At 48.3% G+C, this 17,838-nt stretch overlaps 1 protein-coding gene across 2 annotated transcripts in view; it reads right to left on the reverse strand.

The window, feature by feature from the left end:
* Positions 1-17,838, reverse strand: part of LOC142575619 (neprilysin-2-like) — a 63,643-nt gene that overhangs the window by 19,674 nt on the left and 26,131 nt on the right. For both annotated transcript variants that reach the window (XM_075685126.1, XM_075685125.1), the window contains 4 exons: positions 14,629-14,700; positions 12,191-12,324; positions 785-1,025; positions 616-714 (listed from right to left, as the gene is read on the reverse strand). In XM_075685126.1, coding sequence (XP_075541241.1) covers positions 616-714; positions 785-1,025; positions 12,191-12,324; positions 14,629-14,700 — 546 coding nt within the window. The remainder of the gene's footprint in view (positions 1-615; positions 715-784; positions 1,026-12,190; positions 12,325-14,628; positions 14,701-17,838) is intronic.

Below are 17,838 nucleotides of genomic sequence, written 5' to 3' on the forward strand. Positions count from 1 at the left end.
ATGGGCGCGCCGTTCATCGTTCAAGATATCATGCGATTTCATTGAAGTTCCTATCGGACGGACTCAGCATATTTTAGTAGGGCAATCAAATTGTCGTAGTGCCACCTGGCCAGCCCTGGTTTCCTATGCGTACTAGTTTCCTACATTGTATCCCACGTACACAACGGCCACTATTGCTTATAACTTGTGCTTGAAAACGTTTACGCAGAAAATTTAAACAGCGCATCTGTAACATTCGCCCTGCACATATATCCTTCTCAGCGCCCGCCATTTAAAGCGTTTTGCCTGAACATTGCCAAAGCACGTTGTTTTTTTTTTCTGTCAAAATTGTTACGGCTGATAAACCTGTTCGAACAAAGTGATCAGCAGAGCTGCGCCAATAAGTTCTTCAGAGTCCGCAAGGTTGGCAAAAGCCATATGTCTTAGAATATAGTACACGGAAAGATTGTGGTGACACGTGATGACGACAAGTTCATCGTACCGTGAAACAGCAGGTGTCACGAAATCTACATGTACGTAAGGCTTTTAAATGACCATACATGGCTCTTACCCGTTTGAGCATGTACGGAATCTACATGTACGTGCGGATTTTAAATGACCATACATGACTCTTACCCGTTTGAGCATTGCCGTTTTGGTTGTTTCCGACATCCAGGTGTTATTTTTAATTATGTACTGAAACGTGATATTCACATAGTTCATTATCTTCATTACCTGTCAAGAATGAGAGGATTATGAGGTTATAATGACAGTGTTTGAAGGCTTCGTCAGCTCTCATACTCACTTCTGCCTTTGAGTCGTTGTCAAACTTATTCTTACTGTAAAAATGTGCTGCTGCCGTGTACATGACATTACGCTGGAGCAGCTGACGCATGCAAAGCGTCTTATTGTCCTCCTTTTCTACAAGCATCGGAGATATAGCTGTCTTGTTTCTGTATTCTAACAAGTATGCGTGAAGACGAGTTGCTTGCGCTTCAGCCATGCCTCTGACTTTTACCCAGCCTATGTAATTTTTCAGTACAGTTCTGTAAAAGCAAAATAAACAGATGTGTTGTATAAGTATAGTTTCATATCACACTTATATACTGTAGGCTATACATCAGAAGAATTCATCAAAGCACGCGTGAGAGGCTATTTCTACACTGTAATGGATTGTTCATGCTTAGTCACCCTACGTAAATAGCAATCCTGTGGGTAACAAGCGTGACACAAGAGCATTTAGGAGGTTTATTGCTCCTCGTGTAGTCCTTCGTAATGCGCCATCTTCGACACGTTTCCCAGCAGTAGCTGCGGTCGAGTCTTTCTTGCCTGGCTTGCAGGCGCCCACAAACGTCATCACCTGCCACATTGGTCTTTGAAATTATGTGCTTCCAACTCCACCATCTCTAAAATGACTTTATCTAACGTCAAGCTCAAACATATAGGTTCTTATGTGATTGGCTGTACAAAAAAAAAATAAAGACATGCACAAGGGTGAGCGAGAGCTGCGCACAAAGGCAGGCGGTGCAGTCGACAGCTGTCTATATATGATTAGATGGGGTGTTTCTTTTATAGTGTATAATTAACAAAAAGTAGACGATACGCGGGCAAAGGTTGTTGAAGTATTGGGCCAGCAGGGCGAATGTACGACTGCATGCGGCAACGTCGCAAGTGCGCAGGCAGCGCGACAGATCACGCATGGTGTGGTTGGATTGAAGGATACAATTTCGTGGAATATTACCTCGAGAAATATCAGGCATCTATGTCAGTTTCCTAATCGGTGCTTTGCCCACCACGCGATTGCAGTTTCGAATTTGGCTTGGCCTAAAGCATAGCCAAAGCCGTGTAATCCTAGGTGGTGTCTAAGGTATGCCGACCATGAAGTATCTCGGGCTTTCGAAATCTGTCGCTTGCAGCACGCAGAAGGCTGGCCTCCGCGATCTGTTTCTGCACTCCTCGGGAAGCTGAGGAGGTGTGCGATGCGGACACCACTTTAGTCTCAAAATTATACACGTTCCAGAAAAAAAGAACTAAACTATTACAATTGGAATTACGGTTTTCAAAAGTGTAATTGAATACCGTAACCAATTGCGGCCCCACGAATATAACTGAGCAATTACTAAAAGTAACGGATTGATTGCCTGATGAACCTTTCCTCTCAAACCTTAACTGACATAAAAAGAAGAAACAACTCCTACTAAAACTTATTTTAAGACCCGACACTTCGGAGCCCCATCGGCTCCTTTTTCAGAGGTGAGATGGCGTGATGCGTAGCAGTACCTATATGCGTTTTTGGCGCTTTGACAGGCGCGCAGACGTCTCATCACTGAAGAAGGAAGCGGTCCGGCAAAGGGACGTCGGGTCTCTAAAATAAATTCTCGTTGGAGTCTTTACTTCTCTTTTATAAAGTTATCTCCTACCAGGCACGAATCTGTCGGATGTTTACTTTTGATTCATTAACTTTTCACAAATGCAGTAAATTGAACAATCTGGCCTGGCCATTTCAGTAGGTTCTCTGCATCTTTTCAACGTTGTTTATCTTGCTTAAAAATTGCTTTTCGGAATTTTTCGCAAGTCATTTTCCCTCGTTTCTTGTGAAGACACCATCAACGACGCTGATAACTCGCTCGATGTGTGCGCAGAAAGAAAGGGTGGTGTTGCAACGTACGATCAGCTTGAGGTGCACGGGATTGCGGTTTCTCAATGCCTCAAAAGCTCGTGTTTGTGTTTCGTGCGGAGTGCAGCACTTCTGTTTTGCTTGCAGACGGAGAAGGCGCTCTGTAGGGCAAATAAAGAAGTGAAAAAGATCGTCTGTAGCTACTTTCCTAGCATTATAACGCCCAAGTGGCCATCTATATCCAGCTATAGCAGTGCCGGTTCTATCTATACGTCATCTGATGCAGCTCTTGCTGGAGCGCTCTTCCCTCTATAGTTATTTACACTTAAACCGACGAATTGTAATTGACGCCAGCAGCGGCCGTTCTACTGTAGCTGCCGCAAAATTAGAGTGTTCAAAGCTGCGTCGCCTATTACAGCTTGCTTCGTCAATAAAGTAACTGGTTACAGACAACTGATTACATAAATATAATTAAATAACCGTGAGCTTTACCGAGTAAAAAGAATTATCCATCAGTTACAAGACTACCAAAAATGTAGGTGATTACAAGTAATGTAATTACGGGCAAGTCTGATCAATCTACATAAAATGATGTCCTTTTTCTCACAGCATACATCTTTCATCACCACTGTTTGGATCGGACTGCTGGTACGATCTGTTGGGAACTCGGCGCTGACGCCCGTGGTTGTACCTGGGTCGCAAGCCCCAAGGGTAGCGTTGGCCTGGCGGCCTGGGGTACAACTGGAAGCATCCGAAGGTCCCGGCAAAGCATGAGTCGGCTGGTAACAACGAAACAACTTGTTTATTTTAACATCGCAAAGAGTTGGCGGTCAGGTTGACCGAAGTAGAGAGACGGGAGAGCACTTCACTCAACAGAAGAAATCGGAGCCCTTCTTTTGGCGTCCGGGGGCAGCTGTTTTTATACTCTCGCAGTTGAGGGCAAGAAGGAACCCCTCAAAAGACGAGCACGTGAATGTACAATGGGCTAATGGTGACGCACACTGTCGTAGCGATGCCGTAGCACCATGTCGAGCACGATCTCGTAGCACCCTGTCGTGGCGCTGCCGGTCGGACACAATGACTGTAATGAGAGGATGGTCCCTGCTTTGGCATCGCCTGTTTCGGGCATAATGACTGGAACGAGATCCCTGCTTTGGCATCGCCTGTTTCGGGCCCAATAACTGGAATGAGATCCCTGCTTTGGCATCGCCTGTTTCGGGCACAATGACTGGAACGAGATCCCTGCTTTGGCATCGCCTGTTTCGGGCCCAATAACTGGAATGAGATCCCTGCTTTGGCATCGCCTGTTTCGGGCACAATGACTGGAATGCGAGGATGATCCCTAGGCGGTCGCATCGCCGCAGTCGCGCCTGGAAACACCTGGCGATGAGTGTTGCGGCGACGACGATCGGGCCAAAATGTCCGCCGCCCCGCCGCAGTTGCGCCGGCAAAACCACGTGTCGCAGGCGAAACGCAACAGACCGCCCCGCCGGGGGAAGGAGATCCCGATGGACAGGGGACTGCATCCGCTGTCCGGAGGGATGTCGCTCGATGATGCTCATAATCGAAGTCGGGCGTCGACGTTTCTTGAGCGCAGCGCACAGAGAAGGCCTCGTTCTCTTGTTCAGGTTCGCACGGGACACTGCAAAGTGACTTCGGGAGAGTTCACATTTTTGTTCTCGTTCCCGGCAAGCGTTAGAACTACGCTGAAACTCAACCGCTCAGTCAGCAAGCACGGCACAACCCTCACTAAGCCCTGCCAGGCTCTTTCCCCTTTTTATACCACTGCCTAGTTCCTTACAGTAGTCTAGCATCACTCAGAACGCGTCCACAAATTGAAAAATTGCACTAGAAAGCATATCATCACTTTGAAACACTAAACAAAAGCAATATGTTAAAAAAAAATCCTGCCTCAGGAAGAAAAACATCAGTAACAAACAATTTTGAGGCTGATTCCTACGTTAGGGGCTTCGACTTAAGCCATCGGCGTTGCCGTTGAGACTCCCCTTTTTGTAACGCACCTCAAAGGAATATTGTTGTAAAGCGAGGCTCCAGCGCAGGAGGCGGCCATTTTTGGGAGAGATGGTCTGCAGCCATTGGAGAGGGCAGTGATCCGTCTCAATGATAAACCTCGAGCCGGCTAGATAGCATGACAATTTCTGAACGGCCCACACGAGACACGCACACTCTTTCTCGGTGGCGCTATACGCCTGCTCACGACTGGACAGCTTACGACTAGCATACAGGACGGGGTGTTCTACTTCTCCATTTTCCCGTTGGCACAGTACAACGCCCATGCCTCGCTCACTAGCATCGCACTGAACAATGAACCCTTTTGTATAGTCTGGCGATCGTAGCACAGGCTGGCTTGTTAGGGCACTCTTTAGGGCGCTAAAAGCTCTTTCCTTGGTCTCGTCCCAGACGACTGTTTGAGGCTCTGTCTTTCTTAGAGCATCCGTCAGGGGAGCCGCGATATCAGAGTACCTAGGGATGTACCTCTGATAGTAGCCGGCGACACCCAAGAACGACCGAATATCGGTCTTGGTGCGCGGTTGCGGAAAGTCTCGCACAGCGGCCACTTTTATTTCAGAGGGGCGGCGACGACCCTGACCAATCACGTGACCGAGGTAGACAACCTCGGCCTGTGCTAACTGGCACTTAGGAGCCTTTACTGTCAAGCCTGCTTCGCGCAGGCGGGTTAGCACTGCCCGCAAGTGTGTCATATGCTCAGACCAGGATGCGGAGAATATCGCTACGTCGTCTAGATACGGTAAAGCGAATTCTTGCTGTCCCCGCAACACTTTATCCATGAGACTTGAAAAACAGTATGGCGCGTTCTTCAAACCAAAACTCAACACTTTAGGACGGAATGTTCCCATTGGTGAAATGAACGCCGCATACCTACTAGCCTCTTCTGTAAGTGGAACCTGCCAATAACCCCTGACAAGATCTAGGGTGGAAATAAACTGAGCGCTACTAACTTTCTCAAGGCGCTCCTCGATGTTAGGGATCGGATAAATTTGATCCTTAGTGATGGAATTAAGCCTGCGGTAGTCGACGCAAGGACGAGGTTCCTTGCCCGGTACCTCAACTAAAATCAAAGGGGAGGTATAATCACTCTCACCTGCCTCAATAACACCGAGCTGTAGCATTTTCTTTACCTCAGCCTCCATAATATCGCTCTGGCGGGGTGACACCCGATACGCCTTGGATCGTACTGGCTCTGTGGAGGTAAGTTCTATATCATGAGTAAGTACAGAAGTCCTACCAGGCCTCTCAGAGAACAGACCTTGAAACTCTTGTAATAGCTGGTGTAGTTCGGTTTTCTGCTCGGGCGACAGCGGTGCTTTACTGATAAGGTCACTAATGACTTGACCGGTGTCTTCCCTGTTCGTCACTGAGCCTAGTCCCGGAAGCTCGACTGGAAGCTCTTCAGGAACGTTTATCATCATGCACACCACTGCTTCCCGTTGTCTATAAGGTTTGAGCAGATTACAGTGGTAAACTTGCTGTGCTTTCCGCTTTCCTGGCAGACTTACCACGTAGTTAACGTCCGACAGTTTCTGAACAATTCGTGCTGGGCCCTCCCACTGCACGTCTAGTTTGTTGTTTAGCGATGTGCGCAATATCATGACCTCATCGCCAACCTCAAAACGACGGGCCCTGGCTGTCCGATCATAATAAACCTTGGCCCTCTGCTGGGCCTTTGTCATTGCTTCACCTGACAACTCCTGTGCCCTTCTTAAGCGTTCGAGGAGCTTAAGTACGTACTCCACCACGACTGGGTCGTCGCCCCTACCTTCCCACGATTCTCGAAGCATGCGAAGCGGAGATCGAAGCGAGCGACCGTACACCAGTTCAGCTGGCGAAAACCCCGTAGCCGCATGCGGCGCGGTCCTTAAAGCAAACATCACCCCAGGCAGACACAGCTCCCAGTCAGTTTGATGTTCAAAACACAAGGCTCTCAACACGCGCTTCATGACGGAGTGGAGCTTCTCAACGGAATTCGACTGTGGGTGGTACACTGAGCTGTGTAACAGCTTTACCCCACACCTTTCGAGAAAAGTTGTCGTCAAAGCGCTAGTAAACACTGTGCCCTGATCTGATTGGATTTCTGCAGGAAAACCAACTCGCGCAAATATGGACAGTAGTGCATTGACTATCTCAACTGAGCTGAGTTCTTTAAGCGGCACTGCTTCAGGGAACTTTGTCGCTGGGCAGATCACAGTCAAAATGTGTCTGTACCCCGTGGCTGTTACCGGCAGAGGTCCCACAGTATCAATAACGAGCCGTCTAAAAGGCTCCGTTATGATAGGTACCAATTTCAACGGCGCCCTCGATTTGTCCCCTGGTTTGCCCACCCGCTGACAAGTGTCACATGTCCTCACGAAATGGTCTGCGTCCCGAAAACACCCTGGCCAATAGTACTCTTGCAAGAGACGGTCCTTAGTTTTCTTAACTCCTAGGTGTCCGGACCACGAACCCCCATGTGACAAGCGCAACAGATCCTGACGATAGCATTGAGGCACGACCAGCTGATCGAACTCCACTCCTCGGCGGTCTAGATACTTCCGGTACAGGACTCCACCCCTTTCCACAAAACGCACAGTTTTCCTGGCGATACCTTCTTTGACATTGCAGCGCACGTTTTCCAGGCTGCCATCCTTTTTTTGCTCGGCTATCAAAGCCGACCGGCTGACTTTTAGCAACCTATCAAGTCCGTCTGACGTAGGCGCGATGAGCAAATCAGTAGATAGCTCTTCTAACTTTCCCGAATCGGGATTTTCCTCTCCAGTATCTGGCGCCTTCAACGCTACAGACTCAATTTTATTCTGTTCGGGCGTGCTCTGAATATCAGCTTGCTGCGCCTCTGACCCTTTTTCGTTGTTTGATAACGTCGGCCCCGCAACTACCGCCTTTGCAGCGAGCTCCCGAACCTTCGACCTGGTTAAGGCCTGAACACTAGCTTCACCAAACAAAAGCCCCTTCTCGCGCAGGAGGTGATCGGACCTGTTTGAAAATAGGTACGGGTACTGGGGTGGCAGCATAGATGACACTGCCGCCTCTGTCTCAAGCGCTCCGAAAGGTCCTTCAATAAGCACCTTTGCTACTGGCAGACACACGCTATGAGCTTCCACGGCTTGCTTGATCCACGCGCACTCGCCCGTGAACATATGGGGTTCTACATAAGACGGGTGAACTACATCCATCGTAGCTGCGGAATCGCGAAGCACTCGGCACTCTTTCCCGTTCACGAGGAGGTCTCGCATGTAAGGCTCGAGAAGCTTCATGTTCACGTCAGTGCTGCCTATTGAAAAAAACACAACTTTTGGTGTTGTTTCCGGACACTGCGCCGAAAAGTGACCCGGCTTCTGGCACGTATAACACAAGCGCGCTCGCCTCATCTCGAACCGCTTTCTGCGTTTGGCTGCCGCCGTCTCTTTACGTTTGGTCGGACTGCTTTCGCTCGCATCCGCACTACGCGTGTCCCCCTTTGCTCTTATGGGTGTGAACTTCGGCCTCTCAAACTTCGAGCCAAATTCACCCTTTTGACCGTCCTTAGCTCCGCGAGCTCGACGCGTCACAAACTCCTCGGCTAGCTCAGCGGCTCTAGCCACCGTACTCACGTCTGGCCTATCCAAGACCCAGTATCGCACGTTCTCCGGTAACCGACTATAAAACTGTTCTAGCCCGAAGCACTGCAGAACTTTATCGTGGTCACCAAACGCTTTCTCTTCTTTGAGCCACTCCTGCATGTTCGACATAAGCCTATACGCAAACTCTGTATATGACTCACTTCTGCCTTTCTCATTTTCCCGAAACTTCCGACGGAACGCCTCCGCAGACAGCCGGTACTTTTTTAGCAGACTCGATTTTACTTTGTCGAAATCCTCTGCCTCCTCTCTATCCAAGCGAGCGACTACGTCGGCCGCCTCGCCGGGTAACAAAGTGAGCAAGCGCTGTGGCCACGTTTCCCGAGAGAACCCCTGCTTCTCGCACGTTCGCTCAAAGTTAACCAGGAACAAACCAATGTCCTCTCCAAGCTTAAACGGCCGCATTAGGTCAGTCATTTTGAACAATACGCGTTCTCCTGCACCGTGTGCCTGACTTCCATTACGAGCGCGTTCCATCTCTATCTCGAGACGCTTCATTTCCAAAGCGTGTTGATGGTCACGCTCTTCTTTTTCTTTCTCTTTTTGTTCTTTAAGTTCGCGCTCCTGTCTTTTTGCAGTCTCCCTCTCTTCAATAGTCTCAAGGCATTCCGACAGCTCGTCATCCTCAGCCTCTAACTCAAGAATAGCCTTTAGCAGTTCAGGTTTTCTTAGTTTGTCTGAGACATCCAGACCCAACTCTCTTGCAAGCTCCAATAATTTCGGTTTGCGCAACGACTTCAAATCCATGGCTGCTCTGAATGCTGCTTTCTCTACTGCTTACTATTGTCTTGCCGCAAACTAACCCGGCAGCAACGACAACCACAATTACCAGCTCTGTTTCTGACACTAACAAAAAGCCTGGCAAAGCTCAGAAGAAGAAAGTCCCGCACTCACCAAACCTCGCAGGCAGGAATTCCGCGCAGTCGTTCCGCTGCAGGCAACCAGTCGTCACACAGGGCTCGTTGCACTGCTCCCGGATCGTCGTTGAGCTGCTCAGCATACCGTCAACTGCATCTCTTCGCTGCTGGCCTCCGTTGTGGCGATCTCACCGCAGGCAGACAGTTGTTTGAAGTCGGAGGCGATCTCACCGCTGGCAACCAGATGTTTGAAGTCGTAGGCGATCTCACCGCTGCCAACCAGATGTTTGGATCGGACTGCTGGTACGATCTGTTGGGAACTCGGCGCTGACGCCCGTGGTTGTACCTGGGTCGCAAGCCCCAAGGGTAGCGTTGGCCTGGCGGCCTGGGGTACAACTGGAAGCATCCGAAGGTCCCGGCAAAGCATGAGTCGGCTGGTAACAACGAAACAACTTGTTTATTTTAACATCGCAAAGAGTTGGCGGTCAGGTTGACCGAAGTAGAGAGACGGGAGAGCACTTCACTCAACAGAAGAAATCGGAGCCCTTCTTTTGGCGTCCGGGGGCAGCTGTTTTTATACTCTCGCAGTTGAGGGCAAGAAGGAACCCCTCAAAAGACGAGCACGTGAATGTACAATGGGCTAATGGTGACGCACACTGTCGTAGCGATGCCGTAGCACCATGTCGAGCACGATCTCGTAGCACCCTGTCGTGGCGCTGCCGGTCGGACACAATGACTGTAATGAGAGGATGGTCCCTGCTTTGGCATCGCCTGTTTCGGGCATAATGACTGGAACGAGATCCCTGCTTTGGCATCGCCTGTGTCGGGCCCATTAACTGGAATGAGATCCCTGCTTTGGCATCGCCTGTTTCGGGCACAATGACTGGAACGAGATCCCTGCTTTGGCATCGCCTGTTTCGGGCCCAATAACTGGAATGAGATCCCTGCTTTGGCATCGCCTGTTTCGGGCACAATGACTGGAATGCGAGGATGATCCCTAGGCGGTCGCATCGCCGCAGTCGCGCCTGGAAACACCTGGCGATGAGTGTTGCGGCGACGACGATCGGGCCAAAATGTCCGCCGCCCCGCCGCAGTTGCGCCGGCAAAACCACGTGTCGCAGGCGAAACGCAACACCACTTACTCGATCACTAAAAGGTATAAGCGAAGAAAACGGAAACATGCGATTGAGAGCTGCAGTGACCGCAGAGCTTGTCGTCTTTCCCGAAACTTAAGCGACCCACTCGTACTGTTTCTGTATTACTATACCCCTACGTATTACCACAGCCTTTTCCTTTTGCACGCTATTTTAGAAGACACTGAACCAACGTGATTAGCTGAATACGGCAAATCGGCGATAATAGGGCTCCAATACGATGCGGCTTTGGTGCGAATCTCCGACACTTTCAAATTACGTCCGCCTCACACCAAACGCACTACAGCAGAAGGTATGCGAATGTCAGGATAATAACACCCATGGTTTATCATGCAATGGCGCCCACACGTCATTGACTGTATGGAGCCCGCACCTCTCAGTTGGCGTGCCTTGACTCGTTAAGGGCTTGGCGATTATCAGACTCTCCTTGACTTGGCTAGCACTGCTTGCAGCAGCTGTATTATCTCCCCGTTTTAGGGGACGCAGTGCAATAAAGGACGCTGAAGACAGCCTTTTCTAAATTTAACGTATTAATTGCGTAGCACGAATGGTACTTAGGGTTTGTAGCATTCAAAGTGGAGACTGGTGAAAGTATTACTTCCTTTTGCCTTCATTTCGTAAATTTGTCTTTGAGCAAATGTTAAGCAATTGGACTGTATACTATCAACTGCCACAGCGACACACTTAAGAAAGTTCCAAGCAGCGCGAAGAGATGCAGAGAAAGGGCAGAGAAAACAGGCCGGGAAAGGTCTGTTTTCTCTGCCCTGTGTCTGCATCTTCTCGCGTTTTTTTTTTAAATTTTCGAAATAATAATGCCTACCAAATCGGCACTTCTGATCGCAGTATCTTCACAGACTTGTCAAAATTAATGCAAGAAAAAGAAGAATTACAAGAAGACCAAGGGACTGTAGGTGAAGAAGCAAGTCTAGGTGGTAGGACCGTTGTTTGGCTGAAGGTCTGTTTTCTCTGCCCTTTGCCTGCGTCTTTTCAAGGTGCTTGTAACTTTTCTCAACATAAATGCGCGCCAACTCGCCCAAATTTTGGCACTTCGGATAAGAGTACCTTCAAGGACATGACGAAAAGAACCCGCCGTGGTTGCTCAATGGCTATTGTGTTGGGCTGCTCAGCACGAGGTCGCGGGATCGAATCCCGGCCACGGCGGCCGCATTTCGATGGGGGCGAAATGCGAAAACACCCGTGTGCTTAGATTTAGGTGCAAGTTAAAGAGCCCCAGGTGGTCGAAATTTCCGGAGTCCTCCACTACGGCGTGCCTCATAATCAGAAAGTGGTTTTGGCACATAACACCCCATAATTTTAATCACGAAAAGGATGCAAAAAAGCAAAAGAACAGGAACACAAAGGGATGTAGAAGAAGAAGCAAGTCTAGGGGGCAGCACCGTCTCTTGGCATAAAGTTCTGTGTTGAACCAAGTACTTGTATACATTTAAGAAGATGGTAAAGACAATTCTTTTGCACTTAGGACTCACTGCGAACCATAGGCAAGCGACATCTTGAAACAGTATGACCGAATGACGCTATCATCATAACACGGTCCCTGTGAATTCTTAGCAATGCGGGGGCGGAAAGGCAAGATATATTTCATCGCTGTTACGTCCCCAACACGCGCCCGACGGAATCAGGGGCTATGACACTCTGCTGCTCAGCACGAGGTCGAGGGGTCGATTCCCAGCCGTAGTGGCCACATTTTCGTGTGGGCGGAATGCAAGTACGCTCGTGCAATAAGCTTGAAGCTTATACGTAAAAGAACTCATGTGGTCAAAATTCATCGGTAGGTCTCCACTGTGGTGTCTATCATAGCGGCTGTGTGGCTTTGGTAAGTAGAAGGCCGCTAATAATCATGAAGATGTCAATGGCAGTGTTTTATATGAAAGGCTTGAGGCACCGAAAACGATTTTTTTTCATACTTACGTATTTGCGGATTCTTTCAAATATGTGGTCACGTTTTTGTAATAATCTTCATACTGCACTTTTACATTTGTGCTCCCATTTATCGTAAAGTTTACTGCGTCGAAATCCTTTTTCAAAATTTGATCCATAGAAATCTATGCAAGAGAGACAGAAAATCCACAGATATGACTTCTCTGTCACCGTTCGCCATTCGCGACTTTATGCGGTAAAATGATCCTTCAAGTCCGTGACCTTCGAAAAAGGTCCAGAACGAATGCTTTCCTTACGAAGCCGAAGACGCGCGTTGAAGCTATTCCAACAGAAGTTGCCAAAAAACAATTCGATCGCATAGGTAAAAGCCAACGATAACCAGCCCCCTAAGCCACATATTTAAAGAAGAATATATATCTCACTGTAAACCTAGGACCTGACGCTTACGGCCGTGAATGCATGCAAGATATTAGGTGAGTGATTACTTCGCGGAAAGCGCCCATATGCGTATTTCATTTATGTATTTCAAATCGCTGACCGCTATCGCAATGCGGACATCTTTTTTTGCAGGTAATGTCTGCGTCAGGAAAATTTCGATATCTGAGGAAAGTCACAGCCAAATGAGAAGGCGGGGGAGCTGTTTGTGTCCGGTCGAGTTGGACTTGCCCGTTCACATATTAAAGGAAGCTTTTTGATTGCTTCTGGCACTTGTGAGCTATCTAACCGCTGTGTACTGCGCAGACACACACTGACGTCAAAACACCGCGCTTCCACTTTTCATAGAAATTCTGCTGCTTTACACACACGCACACGCACACACACACTTCTTTCTAGGTGGCTGGTCTGGAAGCCCGTACCCCCAGCACAGGAGCCCGACGCTCTAACCATCCCTTCACGAACGCATACCTAAATAGGCGGAATAAGGTGCATTTCGCTCGTGCCAGCAAGCGCTTCGACATGCTCGTCGCGTTAGCCGCGTCGCATATGGCAAGACTTATGAAAACTGAACGCGAACATCTCGCTCGCGGTGAAGCGAAACGTTCCAGGACGCGTTCGTCTCCGAAATTCCCTGCACGTCCCTCATCGTACTGTGGCGCTGTGGCGCATTTCCACAACGTCGAGTACGTCGTGTCTTATGATTCAACACGTTTGAATGCTCACTAAAAGTTACGCTTGCTAAATCATGGCCGCGATGGAAGCGTTCCAAAGCGTTCTGCTTGTTTGAGTACTAGCACCACCAGCTGGTGCTAGTACTCAAACGCGGAAAAGGTCCTGTGAACCTGGCATCGCATCGACCGGTGTGGCTAACATCGTGCGTGCCGAAGTTAATGGAAGGATTACAAGCACAACCAGGGACCTAGCCTGGCACGTTGAGCAAGGAAGACAACTCCTCCACGTATGGCCAGATTTCGTCAAAAGTTTAGCGCTCAGGACTAACTGGTCATGTCGAGCACAACGGAGTCGATGGCCTCTCGACATGTGCCGTCTTCAATGACGTTGCCAAAACGCAGCGTGGCATTGCTTTGTTCAAGAGTCATCAACGAACTGAAAGCGACAGGCTTCTCGGGAAACACTTTACTAATCGTGCCTGAATTTCTCGGAGGACGCTGTGTCCGGGTTAAGTTCGGAAAAATGGTGAGACGAGCGACACGATTCTGCCGGCTTTCCACAAGAAAGCGTTCTATATCCCTTCGGTTTTAACTTCGTCGTTGTCAGCGCTGCTCAGGCGAAAAATGTGGTCGAGTGATAGTTCAAGCGCTCATTTACACAGGCGCTATCTGCATTTATATCTCTGGGCACGAGCACAAACATTTGCCTGCTTCATCTCTCGTACAGATCTAAGGCGCAGTTGAGAAAGAGACGGCTTTATTCTGAAGAGTACAGCACAACACGCTACATCGCCACATACGGAAGGTAACGCCACACAGGCGAGCTAACAGCCACGTTCGGGGAACGTCTTTCTCGCTACGAAACGTCAGACAACTTTCTACGTGTTTCCCAGGCTCCACCAAGACTTGCTGGCACACAACGTTAGGAGTGCACCTTCATCGGGAGCTACGGGTTTGCTAATACGTTTCGCACCAGCTCAGGAAGGACCCCGAGGCCGAGGCATGTAAGACTGAACATTACAGGCCATCTGATTAGACGGGCGACTACAGGAGTCTTCTAGACGCGTGATTTCATAACGTAGTGTTTTCTTTAGGCACAGGAACAAAAAGGAAAAGAGTTCAATGCGTGTTAATTGCCTTCCAAAGAGGCACCCAATTGAGGAATGTTTAGGGAAACACCCATGCTAACAGTGTAAGAGATGCTCAGATAGAACAATTGCCAGCCATGTACACCAGGCTAACCACGTCTGCCGCAACATCAACGCCACCAGCAATATGATATTATTACTCGTCAAAATAAATATTGACAGTAAATGTACGAAGGTTTTTGCAGAGAGCCAAGCAGTAAAGTCAACTTACACTGTCGCCTAAAGTCTGGCTGAATACCGAAAGGTTCGTCCGTATTGTTTGACTTTTGGCTTCAGAAGCGTACTGAAAAATAAAGGAAAAAAAGGGGCAACTCAGGTTTGTATATTATTCTGGCACACCTCATTATGGTGTATATTATAATGAACTGGTATCCTTCGTCAAAGAAGCTTTAGTAACTTAAATTTGGATCTTAGCATAAGGAATGCAGTCGTTGGAGGGCTACCAAGTATAGACTTCCTGGAAAACACTGTATTTTTGCTATTCCATTCAGTTTAAATTTTGAAGACGATTGTTATCACTCGGCGAACACATTTATTTATTTATTTATTTATTTATTTATTTATTTATTTATTTATTTATTTATTTTGGCAGAAAATAATCAGATGGCAAAGTTTGGACGTATTAGTCCCAACACGACTGCCGGAAAAGTTTCGGGGGCATAAACGGATAACTGTCACCGCCAAGAGAACGCTTATTCGTAACCATGGTCGTGTCGACAGCGGAGCTCGCAGATGCAACTCGGCCGTTTAGGCGGCGAAGAATATGGTCCAGCAAAAGACCATATGAGAATTATTAGCCCTTGTATATTACGTTCTATACTGTTTTGTATTCTGTGTATTCTCGTCTGTTTACATTCTCATCACAATCTACATCACGGCCACTTGTGTGTGTTTGTGACTTTGTTTACAAACTCATTGTGGCTTGACTTGCATTTGCCTTTTACATGTGCATGTTCGTGGGTGTACAGGATTGCATACTGTGGTTTCCTCGCCCTATGACGGGGTTTCTTTTCATTTACTTACTGTATATATCTCTATATTGTTGTTTCTCTTATGCGAAAAGGGGTAGCCGTCACCATTATTAGGTGAGTACATCTGTTTTTCTTTTATTTTCATTTCAATAAAAAAGACAGTTGAGATAACTCATGCCTGAGTGTGCAACTTCTTGGCTGCTGAAGCGTCCAAAAAAAAAAAAAAAGTTTTGCTCGTTTTCCTTTTTTTTGTTGGGTTACTGGGGCGGGGGGATTGGGGGGGGGGTTGGAAGCGCTCCTGGGAATAGAAGTATGGACGGCAGCCCGCCGGCACCGCCTTGGGAAAGCCACCTCACCAGCCTGTGCCTCCTGCGGTGAACCAGAGACTCTGGAGCACCTTCTGCTGGCCTGCCCTGCTCCCCTGCAGCACCAGGGCCGACTTCTGCAGGAGTTTCACCGCCTGGGGCTCCCATGTTCCCACCCGCCGTGGTTGCTCAGTGGCTATGGTGTTAGGCTGCTGAGCACGAGGTCGCGGGATCGAATCCCGGCCACGGCGGCCGCATTTCGATGGGGGCAAAATGCGAAAACACCTGTGTACTTAGATTTAGGTGCACGTTAAAGAACCCCAGGTGGTCGAAATTTCCGGAGTCCTCCACTACGGCGTGCCTCATAATCAGAAAGTGGTTTTGGCACGTAAAACCCCATAATTTAATTTTAATTTTCCCATGTTCACGACAGGAAGATATCCTCTCCCCCTGTCGTAATCAGCTACCAGCGTTCCTAGGTGTCGTCGAGTACCTCGACTCCTCGGGGCTCTCGGCGAGACTATAGGAAATTTCTACAAAGACGGATAGCCTAACGGCCATCCCACCACCTCGAGCTTCCTGATCCGTCACAACTTCGCTTCTGCTGGGCCACCTCCTATACGGTCTATCACCAGCCTACTCTTCCGGTCGAGCCCACTGGGCCCTCCCGGCAGGGCTGCTCTGATGCTGCTAGTACTACCCTCTTCCTTTCTCCCCCCTGCCCTCTCTCTCCTTTACTCCCATCTCCGCCACCCTGCCGGCGTCGAGCCGTGCTCCCACAAGGGTTGCAGAAGATAGTGCCAGCCCTTCCTCCTTTCCCCACAAAAACCACTTCTCTCTAGAAGTATTGTGGTTGTCAGCTGAACCCATGTCTCTTTGCGCTGTTCACAGGCCCCCATCTGCGGGAATCAATTTCCGCGGATTTTTAAACAGCGTTTGCGGTTTAGGTGTCCCGTTGCTTTTTAGGAGAATGGTGCAATTTTTACGTGCTCGTCTTTGCACGTGCCCCACTTTTGTTGCATCACTAACGGTATTCTGCAGCATGTTTTCTTGTGCGCATGCGCTCGACATCGTTCAGGTATACAGACAAGCGACCCAGAAAATATGAAATTTTATAAAGCCAGAATTGTGGCAGATGCATTTACTTCTTACACATCGCACTAACAGGCATTTTTATTCTACTTGATATTCTTTCCTTTTTTCCTACATCTAAAACGTAGCTTTCTGTCGCTTGTTGAAATAAGTGCTACATAAAGCGCAATATGGTTTCGCTACGCCTATGAAAATGGCTGTTCCTCGTCGAGCCAATTTTGTGCTTAGCACCAATTTCATTGCTTGAGTTTGTAAGCTCCACGCCAACCGGACAATTAATCTGGTTAACCTATCTGCCTTCTTGCACCTCTTCTTTTCTTTCCTCCTTTACGTAAATCTAGATACCCCGATGATCGGCGTCTTGATATGATAACGCGTGTGATTTGAATTGCAGTCTACTTAGGCAATACCTGATCCGTTCTGTTTTTTTTTTTGTATTCTGTCACATCGTCGACTCGATCGAAAGGGAATCGTTCCAAAGCGTCGCTCACATGCGATGTTTTCTTGGCTGTTCATTAATCTTGCATATAACTTGTAACTGAGTTTGCCTCTGAAAACACTTCCGGCGCGTTTAGGTAAAGACACGTGAGCTTTGTTTATCAAGGAGACTGGTGCAAGCAGTAGCTGAAGAAGCTATCAGAACTTAACTAACTTGGAATAGCATTTATGGGATATACCTAACATACAGCGAATGCGTGATACATACGGTCCAAATATATCTGCCTCATACTGACAAACCGATGTCAGACCTTTCGCATTACCGCTCTGCAAATAAAAATCTTGCAAGCGGTGGGCTGTGTGTGTTAGATTTAGTGTTTGATTATAAAATTAGTTATGCGACTAAGACATGTATTAGAGAAGTGCAGAACGCAAGGCAATGACACTTTTCTCTGCAAACCCCATAGCAATGCTATGCTCCAACAAAATTGACATGATTATTTTTTTTATTTCGTACTAACAGACGTTTTAGAAGGCCATTACACGAAGCGGGTACAGGTACGGTACCGTTAGGACCAATCGAGAAAGCAAAACTTGACCGCGCGCTCACACGTA

This window comes from Dermacentor variabilis, chromosome 3 (genome assembly GCF_050947875.1).
Source record: "Dermacentor variabilis isolate Ectoservices chromosome 3, ASM5094787v1, whole genome shotgun sequence".
NCBI classification, from domain to species: Eukaryota; Metazoa; Arthropoda; class Arachnida; order Ixodida; family Ixodidae; genus Dermacentor; species Dermacentor variabilis.